Source organism: Macrobrachium nipponense, chromosome 7 (assembly GCF_015104395.2).
Source record: "Macrobrachium nipponense isolate FS-2020 chromosome 7, ASM1510439v2, whole genome shotgun sequence".
NCBI classification, from domain to species: Eukaryota; Metazoa; Arthropoda; class Malacostraca; order Decapoda; family Palaemonidae; genus Macrobrachium; species Macrobrachium nipponense.
Window position 1 is genome coordinate 83,584,512 of NC_061109.1, and position 24,928 is coordinate 83,609,439.

The 24,928-nt window shown below is 41.5% G+C and overlaps 1 protein-coding gene across 1 annotated transcript in view; it reads left to right on the top strand.

The window, feature by feature from the left end:
- Window positions 1-24,928, top strand: part of LOC135217159 (protein disulfide-isomerase A5-like) — a 150,609-nt gene that overhangs the window by 79,789 nt on the left and 45,892 nt on the right. Inside the window, exons 5-10 of the mRNA XM_064252879.1 lie at window positions 2,408-2,625; window positions 16,928-17,096; window positions 18,257-18,361; window positions 18,609-18,779; window positions 19,898-20,030; window positions 21,378-21,577. Coding sequence (XP_064108949.1) covers window positions 2,408-2,625; window positions 16,928-17,096; window positions 18,257-18,361; window positions 18,609-18,779; window positions 19,898-20,030; window positions 21,378-21,577 — 996 coding nt within the window. The remainder of the gene's footprint in view (window positions 1-2,407; window positions 2,626-16,927; window positions 17,097-18,256; window positions 18,362-18,608; window positions 18,780-19,897; window positions 20,031-21,377; window positions 21,578-24,928) is intronic.

Sequence of the window (24,928 nt, forward strand, 5' to 3'; positions counted from 1 at the left end):
GGGTACTCAAATCATTTATTTCACAGTTCATAAATTTTGAGTTTTTACACACACACACACACAAAAAAAAAAAAAAAAAAAAAATTCTTGAAAAGATATCATTGGCCCTTCGCGAAGTTAAATTTTCTGCCAAAGGCACAAGTGAGAAAGGACTCCCAAATGTCCGCATCCCTACCCTACCCCAAAAGGGGATGGCATAACATGATTAGTATGGCCCAAGTGTAAGCAGAACCCGCTTGCTTGGACTAAGAGTATTATGTTAATACAATTATCCCCATCCTAATCACATTATGGGCAAACTGGATAGAATGCCGAGAGTTCTATTCCTAGAACCAGGCCCCCCCTGGAATCCGTGGTCCAGCTCCACAGAATAGTTCCGCCTGAAAAACAGGTCCGAACATTGTCGGGTAGATGATGGATCTACCACAGTTCTCACTATTTAGCTTCGGATTTAACTCCACGTTAAGCCATGATATGTTTTCTCATTTATTTGCTTTCAAAAATTTTGGCAAAAAATGGAAAGGTCCACATAAGTTTACTCGAAAATATATAATGTCATATGTAATGTCATATGGGACTCTTGGGTTCGAACCTGGGAAGAGATTCCTGAGGTTCGAGAGCCCCCTCACCACGTCAAGGTGGTCCCAAAATGAGGGGGTCAGGGTATACATGCCCTGTGACCTGGTATAGATGCCAATAGTCCCTGGATCTCACAAGTGTAATTTTAATTCTACCAGTTTCCAGCTTGGCGCTAGTAAATGCTAATGTTAAGACCTCAGGTTTGTTAGTTATGAAAAATACAAATTAGTTACAAATTTGGTATTTTGTTGACTTCTTTTTGAATTCCAAGTGCAGCTATACATGCTTCATACATGACATGTGCCGCAACTCAGAAAACTTGAAGCAGAAAGCTCCATCTTTTGCTGAAGTGTCTATATAGCTTGTGGCTCAATAAAAGCCTGAGCTTCACTTTTCTTTTTTCCATTTTACTCCCATCAGAATCTTTTGTTTTCTTTGAAGTCAGTGAGTCAATTCAAATGGTACGTGCAGAAATTTGTGTCAATAGTGCTGTATCCTGTAAGTCGGTTGCCATTTGTCTGAGATTCTGGTAAGCTCCCACTGTCATAAATTCATGGAGCTGGCCGTCATGCACAGAAAAAAAAAACATGACGTACTTTCTGTTGTTTTTCTTGCTCACCTTAAAAAGATGGTCATGTTTCTTCAAACTTTATTTATTTATTTTTTTTTTGCTCATCCTAACTTGCATTTTCTGAACTTCTTATAACAAGTTATTTCCCACTGAGCCTGGTTATTGACCAGGTCATCTGCTGTGATGATGCTTTAGTCAAAGAGAATAGTCACAGGTAGCATGCGCAGTCTCCGAAATTTACTGACGATATTCAGGAGGTGTTTATATGACTGCAACGTGTCATGACTCTCATGGGCCTTCAAGAGACGAATTTAACTTCTCATTAGTTTTTTGTTGGCAAATCAAAGAAGCTTGCCAATTCATCTTTTATCCACTAAAGGTCAGCCTTGAAACAGAGCAAAAGATAAAAGGTATTTTTTTTATGTCAATTACAAAATACAAAATATAAAATTACAAATAAAAAATTATAATTCTTAGTTTTTTAAGTCCAGAGGCTTCTTGGATGACTCATATCATATAATGAATCTCTTCGAAGAGCCTTTTTTCATTTGATCAGTGTTGGCTGTCAAAGACACGACCGCAACCAATACAGGCAGTCCCCGGGTTACGACGGGGCTTCCGTTCTTGAGTCAAAAATTGTTGTAAGCCGGAACATCATAAAAAATCCCAAGAAAACTTACTTTTAATGTTTTTGGTATGTAAACTGCATTCTTATGGCATTTTTCATAAAAAACCTACAAATATTGATTATTATGTATTTTTGGTGTCATATTTGTTCTGCCAGATGAGCGTTGTAGGCGTCGTAACCCTGGAACATGCGTTGTAACTCTGGAAATAATTTCTGATGAATATAATTGAAAAGCGCCTTAACCTCGGAACGTCATAAGCCAAACCCATCATAACCTGGGGACTGCCTGTAATTTGTCCACTGTCGCCATGCTTTGTGAAATTTCTTTTTCTCGGAAACTGTTTCTGTGCTACCCTGGAACATATCAAAATCTGCAAATATAAAGTATGTAGAGCACCCAGAAAAAAATATGCTACTGTTGTCCATTCTGTACCCATTTCATCAAAAAATGGCCCTAATAACCCTCACTATTTTTAATTGGGAGGTAAATGCAATATTAATTTTTTTCAAGTAAAGATCTGTGATAGAAGTATAACAAATGATCATGAGGAGATGATTAGCGGAACAGACATTTCATGATTGTACAATAATCTTTGATATACTTTATACTTTCATTTATCCTTCTTCAGGCTCTCACGAAATTACTAAAGAAGGAAAGAGCATTCATGATGATGTTTTATGCTCCATGGTGTGGATTTTGCAAGCGTCTGAAGCCTGACTATTCTTCAGCTGCCACTGAACTGAAAGATACACACACATTGGTTGCCATGGATGTCAATAAACCTGAGAATTCAGCAGCGAGGGTTAAGTACAATATTACAGGATTTCCAACACTTATATACTTTGAGTAAGTAGTACAATGAAGAATGGCGATTAATAATTGTTTATTTCTCTATGTATGTTATATGAATGAGATATGATTTATTGACAGAAGTTGATGCCAATGCTTTTAGAAATTACTTTTGCTGATACCTTCACTTTTCCAGTACAGATTGAGTATTTAGTAACTTAACTAGTCATTCTTTGAGGTTCACCAGTTAAAAAAAACACTTTAGGGGAAAGATAACATGCACGTATATAGGGTATGCATAGTTTTTTTTTTTTTTTTTTTTTTTTTTTTTTTTTTTTTTTTTTTTTTTTTTTTTATACTTACCTACCACAGAATTTTTTGCAAGCTGTGAGCAGTTCAGCAGGTGACTGGAAGTTTTGGGCTGGTTCATGGTCCCTTCACAGAAACACTTACCATATATATATATATACTCACGTATCATGTTACTTTTGAAGACCTAAGTTTGAGGCCAATTTTTAAGGGGGTTGCATCATACATGAGATATAAAATTAGCATATGTAATATTCATGTAGTATCATATCGTAAAATACTACAAACATAACGAATATGCATCTTTTCCATGGATCTTTTAGAAATATATGATTTACTTCACTGTATCCTATGATATTTTATGTATTTTCATATTGCCATTATATTATGAAATACAAACATAGCAATCAATGTTTTGGTTTGAAAATTGGCTAAGGGCGATTACAAGGTAAGTTTATTTTGCTATATTGAACTCAAATCATAGTGATTTTCTCTCTTCTAGTTATTGTAAATAAATCTCTAGATACTCTGTTTATGTGGGACAAGGTTATTTTACTTTATATGAAGTGTTTCCAAGTCGAAATATGACTTGAATATGTATCATTGTGAATGAAACTTAGTTATTTTTTTCAATAGTAGATGGTGCTAGGAGCATGTTTATTGAGTAAAAAAAATCTTTCGGTATTTTAACTTTATTTCATCATAATACTGTACAAGCTTTATATATTTAATCATTTATCAGAGTGAAAACAGTAAAATGTGTGCATTCGCCCAGTAGTTTTGATTAAAATATGTTTCTCAAATTTTATGTGTCGTTTGATGGTACCATACCAAAGGTTGTGGGAGTTTCTTCCATGTTGCTGATGCACGATAATAGTTATTAGCAGATGAACATTGTTTTCTCAGCTTCAGCTACAACTTGCAGGTTAAATGTAGTAGTACGTATAATATTTCCTTGCCGATCTTTTCTCCATTGCAAATAAGGGTATAGTAATGTAAAAATATATCAGTATTATTGTACTGGATGTCATTTGTAACATAACTGCAGTTATAGTTTACTATCCTATGATGGTTGAAATGCAAACAAAACCAATACTTTTAGCATTCTCCTTTTTTTTTTTTAACTTAACTAGAAGATGGGATAGATATAGAGATGGAGGAAAAGAGTTTAGCCTATTAATATATGGTCTCAGAAAAAGGGATTTTGACGAAGGAAAAATCTATTTCTGGGTGATTGGCTCGTGTCGCCCTATGAAAGGATCCTTAATATCATTCTTTCTAGGTAAAATTAATCTAAAATTACCAGAGAAAAACAAAATTAAGAAAATGTCAGTAAAACTGACTCGCTCACTCTTAAAAAGAAGTGTCGGTATGGTAATAGGGGCGAGTGGGAATCACTACCACGAGACATTCACCAATTAGAACTTCCAATCAGAATCCCCTTAAGAGAGAGCTGATACCAACGGGCGATGCAGCCGCTACTACTACTACTACTAGAGGACGCCACGGACAGCAGCGCCCCTAGCGGACATCCTTAATCTAAAAACATCTTGTCCTGCATGGGGGGGAAAACAATATAGGGTGGGTTTCATAGGGCGACACGAGCCAATCACCCAGAAATAGATTTTTCCTTCGTCAAAATCCCTTTTCTGGGCTCAGCTCGTGTCGGCCTATGAAAGAGTACCAGAGAAACAGACAAGATGGGAAAAAGGGACAAATGAAAATCAGTTGTAAAATGATGGATATAATATAAGTAAATCAATTACAGCATACAAACTAAGTACTTAAACTAACTTATTCTAAACAGTAATATAACAGAACGTTAGTAATTTAAAGTACTTAAAATACAGTAACCACAGTAAAATACAATGATGCAGTGTAATAAAAACAAAAGGGATTTACTTGAAAATTATTTACAAAATATACAAACACATTGTGTCCTACCCTAGCATAAAAATAAGGGTAGGTACACTGAAGTACACCATCAGTACAAGTGTGGATGTCCCTAGCAAAAAAAAATAAGGGACAATCCACTATTATGATTCAGCGGCTAAGGCTAGGATATCCGAGTAGCATGGCGATAGGGTGAGGCATGTTGGATGATGTAGGTAGAAAGGAGACCTGGATCTGTACTACGACTACTATACAGTATCAGGAGAAACAATGTTTCCCGCTGCTACTGCTGAAAATTTTAAAGATTCCAAGGACTTTAGATAATGACGTTTAAAGACTGTCGGGGATTTCCATCCAGTATACTTTTTAAGATCCTCAAAGTTCATATGTTGAAAGTAATTAATTGAGGTGGCTACTCCCCTGATATCATGTGCTTTTGGGAATGAATCAGGATTGGCTTGTTTAATGAAGTAAAGGATTTGTTGCCTAATACCTTTTACTGACAAAGTACCACCTTTTCTCTCATTAAGAGAGCACCTGAGGATCTTGAGGAAGTACGAGATAGAAAGGCTCTTAGAGTTGATACTGGGCAGAGAGAAGGATCCTGGGGAAGTGGGATAACTTTCCAAGGGGCCCACCTTGCAAGAGGATCCTCATTTTTGGCTAAAAAGCTACGATCCGGAGCAAGTAGAACTTCTCCTGATGGGAGGAATTCCACATGACCCGCATCCCTGGATAGAGCCGACAGTTCTGAAATTCTAGCTCCTGAAAGCTAGGCTTAATAAGAATAATGTCTTTCTCAGGAGCATTATGAATGTACAAGACGATTTGTCAGTATCTGAAGCTAGTTTGAGGACATCATTTAAGAACCATGAAACTGCAGTAGGCCTTTGAGAAGGTCTAAGTCTAGCACAGGCTTTAGGGATAGACGTGAAATAAGATTCGGTCAGATCTATCTGAAAACCTACTTGAAAGATCTTCTTCAAAGCCGATTTATGAGTGGTAATAGTGCTAGCTGCTAAACCTTTTTCAAACAAGGATCTGAAAAAGGATATAGCTAGATTAACTGTCATGGTTGTAGTGTTTGATTCTTTCAGGAAAGATGCTAATTTTTTAACAGCTGAGTCATATTGTCTAATGGTTGACTCTCTCTTATCTGATTCTAGGAAGAGAATATTCTGTGGATCAATATTAGCATCTTTATTAGCCGCAAACTTCATGAAGTCCATAAAGGTTAGGGTCTGGAGAATTCCTGAGGAAGCGAACACAGTCCTCATTTGTACTGATTGTGATAGCTTGGGATTGGGGATCCGTTGAGGTCGGAGGCCCAATTCCAGAAGAAGAGGATACCAGTTGCTCTTGGGCCAGTCCGGTGCAATCAGAGCTACTATCCCTTTGAAAGACCTTAGTTTGCTTAGGACTTTCAAGAGAAGATTCACTGGAGGAAAAACATAAATTCTTCTCCACTGATTCCAATCCAACGACAGGGCGTCCGTGGCATAAGCCAGAGGGTCCAGGTTGGGGGCCACATAGCAAGGGAGCTTGTGGTTCGCTTGTGAGGCGAAGAGATCCACTTGGAGACCTGGGACTCTCAGGCTTATCCACTGGAATGACCCTTCGTCTAGAGACCATTCTGATTCCAGAGGAACTGACCGGGACAGAGCGTGTGCTATCACATTTCTTACCCCTGCCAGGTGAGTGGCAGACAGATGCCATTTGTGTTTGTTTGCTAGGGCAAAGATGGCTATCATGACATGATTCACATGCTTGGATTTGGACCCTCCTCTGTTGATGCAATGAACCACCACTGCACTGTCCAAAACTAGCCTTAGATGAGACTTCTTCGGGGGAAGCAGTCTCTTCAAGGTAAGAAATACTGCCATTGCTTCCAGAACGTTTATGTGGAGCTGGCGAAATTGAACTGACCAAGTCCCCTGAACCTGTTTGAACTGAGAATATCCCCCCCACCCGGACAGGGAGGCATCCGTGTGAATGGTTAACACTGGAAGGGGATATTGAAGGGGTACCTTCTTGGCTAAGTTCTTTACTTTTGACCATGGACGGAGTTGATTGCGGAGGATCTGTGGGATTACTGACAACTTGTCTCGAGATTTGGTGTTTTGCTCTCGATCGCCAAATTCGATTTAAATCTTTTAGCCTTGCTTTCAGGAGGATATCTGTTACCGAAGCAAACTGAAGGGACCCTAGGATTCTCTCCTGGTTTCTCCTTGATGTTTGTTTGCATTTGAGAAATTGCCTGACAGATTTTGCTATTTCCTTCCGTTTGGCCACTGGAATTGACAGATTGTGGGAAGACAAATCCCATTGGATTCCCAGCCACTGAAAACGAGACTCCGGGGTAAGTCTGGATTTCGTTTTGTTTATCTGGAACCCCAGATGTTCCAGAAAGTGAACTACCTTTTTGGTGGCTTTGAGATATTCCTCGACGGTTGGTGCCCAGATCAACCAATCGTCGAGGTATGCTGCTACCATGATTCCCTGAGTTCTCAATTGCTGTACAACCACTTCTGCTATTTTCGTGAATACCCTGGGGGCTACATTCAGACCGAAGGGCATCACTTTGAATGAGAATGTCTGATTTCCTAGCCTGAATCCTAGGAATGGGCGGAAGTGCCTGGCTATAGGGATATGATAGTATGCGTCTGTAAGATCGATGGAGCATGTGACGGCTCCACGCGGAAGTAAGGTCCTTACTTGCGAGAGGGTAAGCATCTTGAACTTGTCGCAACGAATGAAAGAGTTTAGCTTTGACAAGTCTAAGATTACCCTTCTTTTTGTTGAGCCTTTCTTTGGCACGCTGAATAAGCGACCTTGAAATTTTAGATGTTTGACTCTCGCAATAGCTCCTTTCTGAAGGAGTTCCTCCGCGTAATCTGTCAATTCCTCTGATGGTATTTGGTGGAATGATTTGATTGGAGGCGGATCTTTGATCCAACTCCAACCCAATCCTTTGGACACTATGCTCTGTGCCCAATTGCTGAACCCCCACCTGTGGCGGAAGAGGAGAACAGCCTCCCTCCTACCTGGGGAGCCTCATTGTTGATGGGCGGGTTGACCACCACGCCCTCCTCTGAACTGCCTGCTCCTTGTCGCCCTTCCTGCGCCACGCTGGCGAAAGTAACCTCTCGCCCTACCTCTCGGTTGTTTGTAGCCTTGAGCCTCATATGTAGGGTTGAAGGCCGGCGAGATTGCGTAGGAGGTCGACGGCTGTGATTGAGGAGACAACAGGAGGATGGGCTGGTTCTGTTTCGAACTAGCAGGTTGTCCCTGTTGGGTAACCGGGACGGCCTGCACAAATTGCTGCTGTTGCTGGTGTTTCTGATACGGCTGGAACCTCTTACCAGCCTTCTTTGGTTTCTTACCAGCAGTGGGGACGGATTCTTGTTTCCTCTTTGACGAAATACCCCACCTAGCTCTAAGGCTCTGGTTGAGCCTAGCAGCCTCGTGGTGCACTTCATTAACAGCGGACTCTGGGAAGAGATCCGCTCCCCACATGCTAGAAGCCAAGAGTCTATTAGGCTCGTGCCTAATAGTGCACTCCTGCAGAACGTGCTTTCGGCAATTCCTCCTAGCTTGGAAGAAGTCGAAAGCATCTGTTAGGACCGTCTGAAACTGGATTTTGCCAAGATCTTAAACAGCGGTTCCGTCGCATATGAGAGAGCAGCCATTTCCGTTATTATAAGAGAATTGAGGGACCTGCCAAACCTGGTTCGCGCGTCGAACTCTGCCTGAATCAGGAATCAGGCAGCCTTGGCAGCTTCTCGTTCTCCGAACTGGTCCATGGCGCAGTCCGGTTTGAGCTTACCAAGCGTGAACGTAGCTGGCAAGTTCTCCCACAATTCTCCGAAAGCCGGGAAGAGCGGAGAAGTAGACTCCGCCTCCCTTAACTGTGGCATGGGCTCATCCTTGAGGACTGCCTGAAGGGTCTTCTCTACTATTTTCGTGGCGAACGGAAGAGAAGCCTCCTCTTCCGTCGCGAAAATAGTAAAAGGACTCTTATAGGCCTGGAGCTTAGTGTTCGTGCACTCCCAGTCCTCAAGGCAGTGAACCCATTCCCGCTGGGCATGATCCCCTACTGTATAGAACAGACTCCCTAGAGATCTTGTCTTCCCTAGTAAGAGCCGTTACAGTCAGCCTAGCATAACCGATGAAAGGCTGCGTCAGACCCAGAGGGTAAAACTCGAAGTCCTCAATCCTCCGAGTTCCACACTCCGGGATAGAGATCATCCCATCCTTAAAAGGAGCGTAGGCAGCTACTCTCCATGGATTCTCCATGGAGAAAGCTGGCAGAGAGTCGTATGGCGGGAGCTGGAGAATGCCAGTGCTTGGCACTGGGGAGACTGGAAGAGGGACCTGAGAGAGCCCAGCTACTCGGTCCTCATTCTCTCTAACCCTGTTAGAGAGATCTTGTATGGACTGGCCTGATTGAGACAGAGTGCTCGACAGTTGTGCGAACATCTGCTCAAATCTCGTCCCCAGGGCGGAGACTTGCGAGCCAACCAACTCGCCCACCTGTTGCATCACCACTGCTGAGAAAGCAGTGATCAAAGGTGCTAGGTCCTGCTCCTCCCACCGGCGTTGCCGGAGTGGAAGCGGTGGAGGCAGGAGAAGGCATTGGCTCGGCGGGAGCGCGAGCCTTCTCCTTAGAAGCCTTGCTTCTAGAGCTCTTCGAGTGAGAAGAACTCGGCTTGGCTTTCACCGCGTCGGCGTAGGAAGTCGAAGACTTCCTAGCCGAAGAAGACGAAGACGACTTCCTAGAAGTTGTCTTAGATAGAGTCTTCGGTTCTCTCTGTCCCTTCACCTTTGGGGGTACAGAGAGAGCGGGAGAGCGGGTAGGGATCTCAGATCCCACAAAGCCTTGGAAAGAAGCGCTCGAGGAAGGGACAGGAGAAGATCCAGGAGCACCCAAGGAAAGACCTTGGGCGCCCGACACACCTACCTCAACCAACAAATCCTCTGCCCCTATCGCCATGGGCTCGATGTTTAGGTCCAGGGCAGCGACGTCCGGGACCGACTCCTGGGAAGCTACGACCCCAAAAGATTGCTGGAGATCTTGCTGGATGGAGGCTATTAGAGGGGCTGCGGACAAGGGGTCAACATACCCAGTTGACTTGCCCGCAGGGAAGATCTGGACGGCCAGCTTCTTGTCCAGGATGTACGGCTGGCCTTTGGCGGCGTTCTTCCCGAAGCCGCCCACCCACGCTTTCAGGGTAGCGAGGGCGACCTCCCTCACACCAGTAGCCTGAAAGAAAGGGCGAGATGAGCTTCTAATGGCGGAACGGGGTTAACAAACTTATGACTAAGAGTTGTTAGTAAAATGATAAGGAAGCCTATAATGGACTTACCCCCTCTCCCAGCTGACCGACTAGGTCGTAGCAGATGGCGCAGGCTTCTGGGTGCCAGACGATCATCTCGTTGAATGATGTGGCACAAGGGGCGTGAGACCTGCACTCATCGTGGCCGCAGGGGTCGTACAACGTCGCGTTGCACGCCGGGACCTGACAGTTGGTAGCCTGTAAGTGGAAAGATACATGAGTATCAGGAGAACACTTACAGCCTAACAGTTGCTCCGCTGGTGCCGGAGCGATAAAGTTAGATTAAACCAGAGCCCCGCCATAATACGTGTGGTAACAAGGTTGGTTGGGTGTCCTAGGCTATAGCTCCGCTGATGGCGGGGACACAAAAAGAAACCAACCAGGAGTGGTGGTAAATGGAAACCACGACGGAAAATGGCGGGGATGGTAGAATATTCAAAGAATAAAAAATTAAACAATTCATCGTAAAATTAGGGTATATTCTTAAAATAACAATAATAACAAACCTTTCTCCACCCGTCTACTAGAGTGCCCGGGTAAGAAGCAAGCTCCCTTCCGGTAGCGGGGGAGAGATGTAAGGATAGTAGGCAAGCAACCGACCACTAGTAGTGCCCACCCCGCCCGCTGGCGGAGCCAGTAATCTATAACCAAAGGTGCCCCGGCTGCGACGGAAGGCTCCTTTCGTTATAGCGAGGGAAGGTGGCTGAGCAACTGGGGAGGGGGGAGGGGGGGAGGAAGGTCTCGGCGTAACACGGCGGGAGAGAGAGAGGGGGGGGGATGCCTACTCCTCCCCGCCTCACCGACTACCCGCTCGGAGACCCGGTACCTCATGAGTGGTCGCCCTATACCCCCTGCTGGGAGGAACCCCTGGCCACCTCAGAGAGGGAGAGAGAAGGCGACTGAGGTTGTCATGACAACCAAGGGGTCCCCCAGCACCTCCCTATACCAGGTAGGGAGGGCAGGGGCAGGGTAAGTGCGATGGAACACGTGACCGCAACTGGCCTAGGCCGCGAGCAACACAACCGTGGGAGGGCCACGTGAACCAGGCTGTACCAATACAAGGAACATGCACCTAGGCTAGCCTAACACCCTAAATATAATATATATTACATCGAAAAGATGGAAAAGACACTTTTAGTAAAAGAGAAAGAAGCCCAGGAGGAGGCAGACTGTTCCAAGAAACAGAAGCCTACTCGGAGCCAGCGATAGCCGATGAAGAGCAAGAGCCGGGATGCTGGGCAGGAATAATAATAATAGCCCTAAATACCAAACTAAGAGAAATGGTAGGGGGGCTAAACTAGCTAAAACTCGATGTAAAAGACAATGAACGTAATATAGTAAGCCCATAAGAATAAGAAGTCCCAGTATGGAGGACCGGGAATTCTTAACGAGGCAGCATGGCGCCACCACGAGACAACCGGGAAACCGTATATGACCTATTAGGAGGAAAATACTGGTACCCGGAAGATAAAAATGCAGTAAAACATTACTTATGAGTTACTTAACTTAGCCGTTGCAATTGCAGAGCGTTCCATGGTGAAGAATAGGATAAATCCCGAAATAAGCACAGCACAGAAAAATAATGCGTCTGGACGCTAGCGCTAAAGATTAAGGATGTCCGCTAGGGGCGCTGCTGTCCGTGGCGTCCTCTAGTAGTAGTAGTAGCGGCTGCATCGCCCGTTGGTATCAGCTCTCTCTTAAGGGGATTCTGATTGGAAGTTCTAATTGGTGAATGTCTCGTGGTAGTGATTCCCACTCGCCCCTATTACCATACTGACACTTCTTTTTAAGAGTGAGCGAGTCAGTTTTACTGACATTTTCTTAATTTTGTTTTTCTCTGGTAATTTTAGATTAATTTTACCTAGAAAGAATGATATTAAGGATCCTTTCATAGGCCGACACGAGCTGAGCCCAGAAATGAACTCACATGATACATGAGAAACAAGATGAAATCATTTTTTATGGGCGAAAATTTGGGAATTGCATGGTTACTTGTTTTTTGTGGCGGGATCACAAAAAACAAGTAACCTCCCCACATAAACTTAACCTGTCTGGCTACCAAACCCACCCTCAATCACACTTTCCACTTAACACTACAAAATACAGCAGGACAATTGACCCATACCTACATACAAAACAAAAAAACACAAACAGGTACTCACCTCTGGCTTCTGCTACTCAGGGCTAAGCTGTGCTGTCCACTGGATATAGGCTATAGGCTAGCCGACACAACCACCACCGACAACCAAGCATAAACCAACGCCCCCGAGACCCACAACCCCACAAAAACTCAATAACCCGACAGATCAATGCAGATGAACACAAACACCCCGAAAAAACACGACAACCACACGACTTACAGAAGTACAACAACCCGCCAAAACCAACACTGCCCCAACCACCACTAACAGACACCGAAAATGCACCACCAACCTTCTTAACCTCACCACAACTAGACAGACACACGCACAACAACTTCACAACCCCAAAATCTATCAATTACCACCAAAACAACTAAACACCAAAGGACAACTGCTGTCAAAACAAACTCTGACTTGACCAGACACCTCACTGCTTACGACTCTCGTAACAGACTTCCATTGACTTCCCACAAAGCGCCACAACAGACATACTTCCGACCGCCATCTAACCACTCCCATTCATTCTTCCACCAATCTCTCTCTCTCTCTCTCTCTCTCTCTCTCTCTCTCTCTCTCTCTCTCTCTCTCTCTCTCTCTCTCTCACAACCTTTGGAGATGTTGTCAAATATAAACTATCATTACTCCTCTATAACATGATACATGAGAAACAAGATGAAATAATTTTTTATGGGCGAAAATTTGGGAATTGCATGATAATCAGGATCTTGTGTTACACGAGTATATATGTTATAAAGATGATGTCATGATAAAGACTTAATTCTAATGATTCTGCCTGCTTTGTCCCCAATTATAATTTGCACTTGTATCACTTTCAGTATCATTGTAGTCTTACTGGTACATTGTATATTCAAAATTATCATCATCATCCAACAACCCCTAACTTTAAGACGGTCAGAAATTTAGAGGTGTATGAGGCTGGGGAGATGGGATTAGCAATACAGGCGGCCCGCTGTTAATGCCGCAATTGCTCAACGGCGAATCGGTTTTACGGCAAAAATATTCTTTAAAAAAATAAGGCATTTTAAGGTGTTTTTACGGCACAATTTTCGGTCAACAGCGCCGCTAGCGCTGTTATGTCTAATGAGTACGTACATTTGTAGAAATACCATTCAGCCCATAAAGGTTATGCAAATGATATTAAAAAATTGTATTGAGAGTTATTACATAGGTATTAGGGTAAAATATATGCCTCTGATGCTGTTCTCTGCCGAAAATATAGAGTTCAATGAGTGCAAATTTAGCTATGGATGTGTCGATTTATAAATGTTCATGCTTTTATGTTTAAATTGTGTATGAAAATGTATTACGTATAGGTATTTTTATTTCTGCACATGAATATGATACAAAGGCCTCTTTTGAAACTGCCCTTCACGTTATCAAATATGTTTTTTCATGTTCATTCTTGTAAGCCGATGCTTGCTGCTCTTCCAAAAATATTGAGTTTAAAAAATGCAAATTTAGCGATCGATGTGTCGATTTTATAAATGTTCTTGCTTTAATGTTTAAAATGTGTATGTAAATGTATCATGTATAGTATTTTTAATTCTGCGCAGAAATATGATACTAAGACAGCTTTTGAAACTGCCCTTCACGTTATCAAATACGATGTTTTTTCATGTTCATTCTTGTAAGCAGCTGCCTGTTGCTCTTCCGAAAATATCGAGTTGAAAAGAGTGCAAATTTATGTATTACGCCTAGGATATTTTTATTTTTGTACATAAATATGATACAAATTAAGGCAACTTTCGTAACTACCCTCCACGTTGTCAGAGGATGTTTTTTCATGTTCGTTCTTGTCCGCCACTGTTCCGAAAAAAATCATGGTGTTATTATTTATTCATCTTTTCCATAAATCCTTTAAAAAGTTATACATTACGTACTTCACTGTATCCAATAGTATTGTATGTATTCTCATATTATTGTATTACAAAATACTACGGCAAATCTAAGCTAGTATTCCGCGGAGCGGCCAATGTTTTGGTTCCAAATCAGCTGATGGCAAACACGAGTTTGTTTCGCCATATTTAATGTAATTCTGAGCGAATTTTCTTGTTTCTAGTTGGCATGAATGAATATCTAGATACTTGACTTTTATGAGACAAGGTTATTTTTCCTTATATGACATGTTTTTAGGTGGACATATGAATTGAATATATCTCGTTGTGATTGTGAACTTTTTTTTCTTTAACAGATTACGTTGGCGGCATGTTTATTGCGTAAAACAATTGTGAGATTCCGTTCGCAATTTTCCTTTATATCATCGTAATACGAACTTTACGTTATTTATCTTATATCGGCGTGAAACCAAGTAAAATGTGTTCCTTCAAGCCCAGTAATTTTGATTAAAATGATTTTATCTCAGTTTTATCTATGGTTGTGTTTGATGGCATACGTTTACTGGAGTTTTATCCTTGTTGCCAATGCACGATAATAGCCATTAGCAGCTTGAACAGTTTTATCAGTTATAACTAGGTTTAAATTTAACGGTATATTTCCCGATTGATCTTTGATCTATATTGATCTGTGATCTATAGCGAATAAAGTTATTATGCTAAGATAGTATCTCAGTTCTATTCTACATAACGTCATTTATAACAACTACGGTAATAGTGTACTATAGTACAATGATTGAAATACAAGCCAAACGGATGTTATCGAATTCGGTTGTAATTAGGAAAAAAAAAGTTTCATGTTCGGTTGTTCATGGCTGTACACGTTTATGCAACGAGTATAACGTTGAAAATCATACTTTCATCATTCTCTTTTGCTGTTTTTGAACTTATGTAAGTAGAAGATGGAATAAAGCTAGGCTATTGTAATTTGGTCTCATAAAATCGGATGATCGTAAGACAAATTATCGTGACTTAAACACTACAGCCACCTGTACACTGTATAAAACCTTATTATATCTTTACATACTCTAGACACCCAAAGGATTAAAGCTAGGCTTCTTTCACTTTACAGTATTTATAATACTATAATGTACTGTACAGTAAATTCTATAGATCTATACTGCATAAATATAATTTTACTTATTGCGCCATCGAGGGATTAAGGCGCCGTTTGACTGGTCTAGGGCGCTGTTAACTGGTCTAGAATTCTGAAAGAAGGTGTGCGGTGGCCATAGGCTTTAAAATCGCTCAGCGTCGAAAATCACCTAGCGTTGGCGGCCAGGAATGGAACCCCTACCGCTGACCGAGGGCCGCCTATTATTTTCCTGCCCGATGTTTCACCTACTGAGAGAGCTAAGGTCTGATAAAAGTTGTCTGTTGATATCATCATCATTCAAGCATGCTAACTGGAGCATGGCCAAAATTGTTGGGAGGTGAACTGGGCTGGGGATATCAGGATTATTAGGAATAATTCCTCCATGAAATTTTACAGACAACTGACATTCCTCCCATTCCTCTAGTGGGAGTGTAATAGGAATGACTTAAGCATATGACATCAGTCTGTTCCTGCTGTTCTAAGCAAACAGCAGTCCCAGATGCTCTTGCTCTAGCAGAGGATGCCCTACAGCACCCTTGGGACAACCTCGAGGTGTATGCTTTCCCTCCGTTTTGCCTGATCCATCAGGTTCTGAACAGGGTAATGAGTTCTTGAAATCTCAGGATGATTTTGGTGGCTCCTCTGTACCCTCAAGCAGAGTGGTACCCGGACCTTCTGTCTCTTCTGTCAAAAATTCCAAGAGATTCCCCTGTGGCAGCCAGCAACTTCTTTGCCAGCCTCTTGTCAAAAGATTTCACCAGTCAGTAGAGTCCCTGTCTCTTCACGGCTGGAAGCTATCAAGTATCTCCTCCAAGTGAGAGGGATTTTCTCAGAAGGCTGTGGGACAGATGTCCGGTTATTTCAGGAAATCCTTGTCAGCAGTTTACCAAGGAAATGGGCAGTCTACTGTGATTGGTGTCATCAACAGGGTTTCTCTCCACTCAGAGCTTTTGTTCAGCAGATAGCAGATTTTTTTTTTTTTCTTACTTAGGGATGAGAAATTAGATCGGCACCTACTGCATGTAGTATGGGGATCTGTAATGGTAGCAACCAAAAACCTGAAGCACAGAAATCCATGAATGCCTGAGCACATGCATTGAAAAGTCCTAGAAGAATTGGAGGACTCCATGATAATCAACAGAGTGCACACACAACACACAAACACACTGAAACAAAGAAATCACATGCAAAGAAAGCAACAGGCTTGGAAGGAGAGCTCAAGCAACTACTCCCCAAGGCGGTGAAAGAAAGACAGGCACGTCACAGGGCTCTATGCCTGGTCGGTGACCAGCTTCCACCTCGTATACGCATGAGTTGCCAAATGCCACAGATTCCTTGCTTTACAATCTTTGGTTGTTTTTAACTGGTTTTCAGCTGGTGCAAGAAGATTATTTGTTATTTTGCCATGCCCTGGCGCTAACGCTATTCAAATGCTAATATCTCTGAAAGTATTGAAGATAACAGAAACATTCTTTTGTAGATAAAACCTTACATCTTTATATTTCATCCTATATAAGAATTATTTGTAAAATATCAGTCTTACTGGAAAATGCATGAAATGAAAGGTATGTATTAATGAAACAAAGAATTACAGATTTTGAAAATTTTCCTTTGCAAAGAAAGGCATATCAAAGTGTACTGTGGTAAATTATGCATGTTTTCCATTGACAGAGATGGCGTGCCAAAATACACATATGAAGGGGAAAATAACAAAGCGGGCATTGTAGCTTTCATGAAGAACCCTGGCAAAGCACCTGAAAAACCTAAAGAAGAAATTTGGGCTGATACTCCTAGTGATGTGATTCATCTTACAGATGCAACCTTCCATGAATATATTAAGGTATACTATTTTAAATTTGCAGATTTTTATGTTTCTGAATATTCTGAGTTGTGTATGTATTTGCCAAATTTCTAAAGAATGTTTTCTCAGAAGTGCATAAGTATGAGGATATTTATACAAATTATGTAGTTGTGTATGTAAAAATGAAAAATATGCAAGCATAAAATCTTTGGAAAAATGTTTTGGATAGGTGTAAGGATATGTGTAAAAAAAATTTGAATAGGTGTAAGGATAAGATGAGAGAGTTACTTAAATCATAATTTATTTAATACAAGAATAAAAACTCAGAACTGAAAATTTTGAAGAGATGTAAGGATAAAATCTGAAACTTAACAAAATCATTATTTATTATTTAAAAGTAGAAATACAAAAGATGTAGATGTGGCAAGGTGCTCAAAATTTCAAAAACTACAAGGAAAACTGTCATGCTTATGAAGGGAAAGAAACTGTAAGCACCACCCATTTACCACTGTGTTAAAGACAGCCTGCTGGGCTGGGAAAAATACCCATTAAAAACATTAATATAATTGTAAATAAAAAATATATAAAAAGACATCATGTGAGAGAGAGGTAGTATGTGCTCCCTTGAAGTCAAGATCTCAACTGACTCATGAGCTGCCTGCTTCCTTGATCTTGGCTAGTCTAAAAGTTTCTATTAGTGAATTTTTGAGCTATAGAAATATTGGAACTTCTTTCTCGCCCGATTCCTTCAAATCAATGGCACATAATATTGATTCTCACCATGAGTGAATCTGTCCACCACCCAAAACCTGTTATTGCTACCCATATGTAGGTATCTGTCCATTAAGGGTTAATTGTGTATGCTACAATGTAAAGAAAACAAGATACAATGCAAAAAACAAGAGAAATGAAAGAAATGTTTGAATAAAAGCTGCAAAAAGAGCAAAAGATGTCATGTGTGTAAATGCACAAAAATGCACAAAATAGTTCATCTACTTCTGGTATCCATTCTCTTTGGTCTCTTTGCAGTTAGTGTTTACCTTCTGTAATTTTGCTTTGTTCTGTTTTCGGATTTCATGCAAGAACCAATCTTGGGTAATTCTTATACAAGTAGTAATGTGCCTCAGTTTTCTTGTTAAGGTATTCATTATAATAAAAATCAAGGTGATGACTGGCTAAGATCTCAAAAACTTTTACAGGGTGAATCCTCAGTGCTAGTCATGTTTTATGCTCCTTGGTGTGGCCATTGTAAGAGAATGAAACCTGAATACACTGCTGCTGCATCTCTACTAAAGGAAAAAGGGGTAAGTTGCTCAGTTGTTGCAATAATGTATTTTTAAGTTTAGTCTCCTTTGATAGCTCATTTCTCTCCAGTTCAGAAGTAGGTAATTCTTGCAATATTGTAATAGTAGAATGAAAGATGATTATCATTAACATCTAATTAACAGGTAATACTGATATTTTTATTGAATTAACACTGAATATTGAATTTAAGTTTATTGAGGTGGCAATATATTTTCAATTTTTATTTTGTAGTATTTGTGATTTTAGGTTTCTGGGAAGTTGGCTGCTGTGGATACTACAAAAGAAACTAAATTAGGTACTGAATTCTCCATAAAAGGGTATCCAACTATCAAGTATTTCAAAGATGGAGAATTTGCCTTTGATGTGTCAACTGCGAGAGAAAAGGATAAGATTGTAGAATTCATGATGGATCCGAAGGTAACAAGTTACTACCATTATATTGTTCACATGACTGTTTATTCTTATTGTGATCCATTATGTACAAGATTGCAGGTAGTTGCTGCATCCTCTTGCTACTAGTTACAGCTATCTGCCTTTTACTTTTCACCTATTCCCTTTTCTGTCCTCTCTTTTGGCTGACCAACTCTTAAATTTCAGTTGCTTCAATTTTTGTTGTTTCAAGCTGCATTAGGGTAAAATCTTTACATATTGGTTTGGTTAGGCAGGTTAATACTATACTAATTTGCTTAGAACTTATTCACATATCTTTTCTCTCACAGGCTCAGACCCCCTTCTTTAGAACTCTATCTTCTAGGAAAGGTGGTCAGGTTTGCTGAACCCCCATCCGGTTCAGGGTATACTTGTACCTCCCTTCAAGTATAACTCTGCCCTATTGTTAAGACTGGAGGTTTGTTCTGCTTATGAAAAAATGACAAATTTTTGATCAGTTTGTATTTTTCATAGCTAACAAACCTGAGGTCTTAACGTTTACTGCCTGCCTCTAAGCCGCCCCTCTCATATATTGGGTTGGAAAACACACTGATGCACCGCGAAGTGCTAAGCCTGGTCAGTGACCAGCTTCCACCTCATATATGCATGAGTTGCCAGTTGCCACAGATTCTGTGCTTTACAATCTTTGATTGTTTTAACTGGTTTCCAGCTAGCGTTAGAAGATTACCCTATTGTTAAGACCGAAGGTTTGTTAGCTATGAAAAATACAAATTTATTAAAAAATGTTCATTTTCACATTCTTTGAACAATGCCCACACTTCACCAATGAAGAAAATAAAAAGCAGAACAATACTGACTAAACTTTAAAACTGATATATTAATCAATAAAAGTGTTCTATTATTTGTATATCAGAATCCTTGTTCTTATTTTATTCTGTCACCAAGGACTATCCATCCACCACTCCTGTCTTCACAGCAACTCAATCAATAGTTTTGTTCTCTTACTTTTTGTCTTTCACACAACAATTTTCTCTGTTTGATTATAAATTTAGATAACAGAAATTTTTTTGTATGCAAGGCACACCTTATCTCTGAATAAGTTCTCAGCATCTACATTATGATTTATCAGTGTTTGGAATTTTCAGGAACCTCCACCGCCTCCCCCTCCAGAAAAGCCCTGGTCAGAAGTAGAGTCTTCAGTAGTACATTTAACAGATGAGAATTATAAACCTTTCTTGAAAAAGAAGAAACATGTTCTTGTCATGTTTTATGCCCCATGTAAGTAAACATCACTTGAGTTCACTTATTGCAGATAGATATAGCTTTAATGAAAGCTTGATGTGGTGTTGTGTAAGGGGGTCACTGTATTGAGTATCGGTTGTTTACATACCACCATGTAGCAGTGTGTGTGTGTGTATGTATGCTTTGGTTGCATAATCTTGAAAATTAAGTTTACTTCTGATAATCAGCTGCATTATATGTATACATATGTCAAATTGTTATATATTAACTCATGTGTACTCACCAGCTGTTTGAAGATATAGTACCACTACCATTACTTATCCAAGTCATGTAGGCATTCTTTGCCTTTGTAATTCCATACTAATTGCATGTACTGATATTTTATTAGAATGTCATCTAAAGATTTGCGATACAAATATTTGGTAAATAATTTTTTCATTTGTGTAAGGTATGTCTCCTCTAGTTACCTTATTGTAAATATTGCTTTTTTTATTGGCAGTTTTAAAAGTTTTTATTCCACCATTTTCCCTTCACTGTACCTTTTAATTACCTTTTGATTCCATAATATGGTTCAATATTCAAATTTACTTTTCACATAATCAAGCATCACATTTTCCATATACCGTATATTTCCGTGTATAAGACAACCTTTAAATCCTAAAATCACCCCCAAAAATGGCAGTCATCTTTTACTTCAATTCTAAAAATCAAACCTTGAATTCTAAGTTGTGTATTGGTAGGCTAGCCTCAGTCTTGGTACTATAGCCTAACCATCAACATACGTGAAGATTCACTTTATGAAATAAACTGTTAATAAAGGTAACAAAACCCTTTTTACCTTTATACTATTGGCATATCTTCATAACAAATAGCCTCAATGAGTAATGATTCAATCAATGAAACAAACTATTATCTATGCGATCCCCAGCTGAGGAAATGTAAACATCGAGTTTACATAGTTTACATAGTTTTCAATGCACCCAAAGCATTAAAAGTAAGGTTTTCTTAGCATTTTTGGTGATGTTCCGGCTTACGACGATTTTCGGGTTACAACGCGTCTCAAGAATGGAACCCTCGGGAACTGCCTGTATTTTCTTTTAGGGTGTTTTCGAACTAGTCAACCCTTCAGTGGCCCATTTTCACCTGCATGCCTACTGATGACCATTTTGTTTCTTTCAGAAGGTGGTTCTAACTTTTGCAAATGCCGTATGCACTCCTTTTCCATATAAAGTAAGGTCTCAGTGGTGGCTCATTTTAACATTCATTATAAAATGGCTACAATAGGAGATTAAGTAAGAAGTTACAATGAGTAGGATTGTTGCCCATAACTCTATTACACCGTACTTGATTGTATAAAAAAAATCTTTTCCTTTTTTCCTGTAGGGTGTGGGCATTGTAAGAAAGCCAAACCAGAGTTTACAAGTGCTGCAGATAACTTTGTAGATGATCCAAAGGTTGAATTTGCAGCTGTTGACTGCACAGCGCATCAAACCCTTTGTAGCGTCAATGACGTCAGTGGCTATCCGACTTTCAAATATTTCAATTATTATAAGAATACAAAACCTTATAATGGAGGGAGAACGGTATGTAAATTTGAATTATTTTGTGCTCAGTTTTTTATGGCGGTAATCTTTGTTCAGTAGTCTGTTGTTATAAACATTGTTCAAACAACCCCATCAGTCATATCAGGCTATTATCATTGATGTAACATACCAAGTAATTACATAGCTATCAGTTCCTAACTTGCAGCAGTTCAAAATTTGAAATTCGCAGTAGCACTCTTGTTTTGTTGTGGGTAACTAGCTCCTCCCACTATTGGGGAAGAATAAGTACAACGCCGCTAAAGCGCTTAATTCGTTTCTGCTGGTCAACGACTGAATCATCAGTTTGTTTGTGCAGCTCTGATATTGATTTTCACTGGATCATTGTGGTTTTTGCTAACTTTGGTGAAGTATTCCTGCTTTTTGGTAGTGTGCTGATTATTATTAGCTTAGCTGGGTTTATTAAGACTTTCACTGATTTTGACTGTAATTATGTCTAACTCTAGTTTTGTTAGTATCCAGTATTGTTACAATGGCTGCCACACCAGACTTACTTCAACAAAATATGACTCTCACACTATGTGTTGTAATTGCAGAAGACAGATTTGTTCTTTCACCCTTAAATGTGACAAATATAAAGATTGGGATCAGGGGAAGTTTGAAGTTTTGTGCACTCACCTTGACAAACTTCAGAGAGACAGTCAGAGAAAGGTGGCTGCTAGAGCCAGGATTTTTCCCCAAAATTGGATATTGCAAATTTATCTGTCCCTTCTACTCCTGTGACTGCTTTTCTCCCTATACCCAGCCACCTGATTTTTCCAGCTACTCTGCTACCTGTCTCCCATTCTTCTGAACCCAATACTATCGCAAGCCTTGAAGCCAGGATAGACCAATGGTCAATTGGTGAGTACTGTAGCCCAAGTCCTTACGAACAAAACATGTGTTATTGGTGTCGGTGCTAGTGTAACAAGTGCAGTGTCAGTGGAGGGGATGGCTAGTCATCCCACGGATGGTCCTAGACAAAGGTCCCTGTCAAACCCCTAACCCTGGGAGGAGGCAAACTGGAGGTCCAAGGGAGATCGGTAGGGTTTGTCCACTGGTACAGTGCCACCTCGCTTTTTCATTCTTCACTTTTTTGCACTTCATTTTGTTGTGGGTTTTTGTGGAACTCATTATTCACTTTTCTGTGGGAGAACTCACCAATTTGAGGATTTTTCAATGGACCATATCTTAAAATCATTAACTCACTTTTATATTTATATATTTTGTTCATGAAACTTACCTGTCAGATATATATATAGCTGTATTTTCCGAAGTCCGACAGAAATTAAAAAACTTACCACACACGTAGTGGGAGTCAGGTGGTTAGTACCCATTCCCGCCGCTGGGAGGCGGGTATCAGGAATCATTCCCATTTTCTATTCATAATTTTTCTGTCGCCGGTGTTGTAAACACAGTTTTCAGCACCTCCGTCTTGAATTTAGGAAACTTGGCTACTATAAGACCCTACCTTTTTGATTTTTTGGTATCTTGACTTTTGGATCGGTGGCTAGGCACACGTTAATTGTGGATTTGATTGATTTTGGCTTGATTTCTCTTTAAATAAGATGTCTGGTTCTAGTTCGGCTAGCGCCAGGTTTTGTACCAAGAGTGATTGTCGAGGTAGGCTACTGAAAGCATCAGTAGACCCTCATACTTTGTGTAAGAGTTGCAGAGAGCATGATTGTATGTATGAAAGTCGCTGCAAGGAATGTGAGTGTCTTCTGATTCTGGATGGAGAGCGTATGAGTCCTATCAGCGTAAGCTTGAACGGGATAGGTTAAGGAGGTCTTCCTCCAGGAGCGTTTCAGGTAAACGTCAGGAAGTTCATGTTTCTCCTACTAACCCTCCTTTAATCACTACTCCTAACCCTGTAGTGTTGCCTTCGGGCCCTGGAACAGTGCCTGTGGAGGGTAATACCCTTACACTTATCTTAGAGTCGATTCGTAATTTAGAATCTAAAGTGCTCGCCTTAGAAGGCAAAAGTGAAGGTGCAAAGTGCAGTGACAGTGCTCCTTCGTTGGTGGAGGGTGCGTCAGATCGGCCCCATTTCGCCTCTAGGCCTAGACCGCTGCCGGACTCCCAGGTTTCAGGGAGAGGGCATGTCGAAAGCCGCAGGAGGGTTACGGGGAACGCCCACCGATCTGACGTGCCTTCGGCAGTATCTGTTGACGTTACACAGACTGCCAAGGAGCGTGCGCGTGCACGCCTCCTGAAAGAGTGTTTCTCTTCTTCAGAGGCTTCCTCCCCGCACAAGGGGTGGAGCTCTCATTCTATTTCACGCCCGCTGAAAAGGAGCGTTGGTGATCGTGACGCTTCACGTCCAGTTTTGGCTCTCGAGAGGCGATCATCGCCTGAGAGTGTGTTTGCAGCCTTCCCGCCACAGAAGAAGCGTAAGGAGTCATCGGATGATGACTTTGTTGAGCGCCCCAGTCGCTCTCGAGCGCGTGCTACGGCAGTTTCTGGGAGAAGGAAGAAGGCGTCCCCTCGCCCCTCGCCTTCTCACAGGATCAGCCCGTCACCTGACAAGGAATCCTCTCCTACTGAGAAGATCCTGCGCTCTTTGCAGCAACAGCTTGCTGATGCTCTTGCTAAGAAAGGGACGCAACCACGTCCCAGGAGAAAGGATGACCGTCTGCCTGTAAAGAGGTCTAGAAGGTCTCCCTCTCCCTCTCCTCGCTCGTCTATCTCTCCACTTTCTTCGCCTGCTAGAGTTCGTGCGACTCCCCAGCGGCTCTCTGGAGGACGTGAAGAGGATTTTGCTCGCTCGGCGCATGAAGCGGTATTACCCGCTCGTAAGCTTGCGGTGCGAGAGCTCGATACTTGCGTGAGCGCTTCGGTGCAAGTTCACGTTCCTGGTGCTCGGTCGGAAGCCAAGCGAACGCCAGTCGCATCTAAGAGTGCACCAGCGGAAGCAGAGCGCGCACGAGATGTTAAGCGCGCCTTAGTAAATGTCATTCGCACGCCAGTGGACGCCAAGCGTGCGCCAGCGGACGCCAGCAGCGCGCGATTGGACGCCAATCCCGCGCTAGTTGCAGCCAGGCGTGCGCCAGTGGACGCCAGGTATGCGCCAGTGGACGCCAGGTGTGCGCCAGTGGACGCCAGGTGTGCGCCAGCGGACGCTCGGGTGGACGAAGATGTGGAGTTTCGTCGCCTCCCACCTGTTTGTGATGAGACTTTGCAAGTTACTTCGGGTCTTAGAGATACGACCGGAGTTTCTATCAATGAGTCAGCTTTGCCTTCCACTTCACAGCAACGCGCCTCGTGGAGACTTAGACCAGATAGTCTTGGTCCAGCCTATTTGCCTCCAACTTCACCTGTGTCGGAAGCAGAGGTTAGCGACGCTTCGGTTGA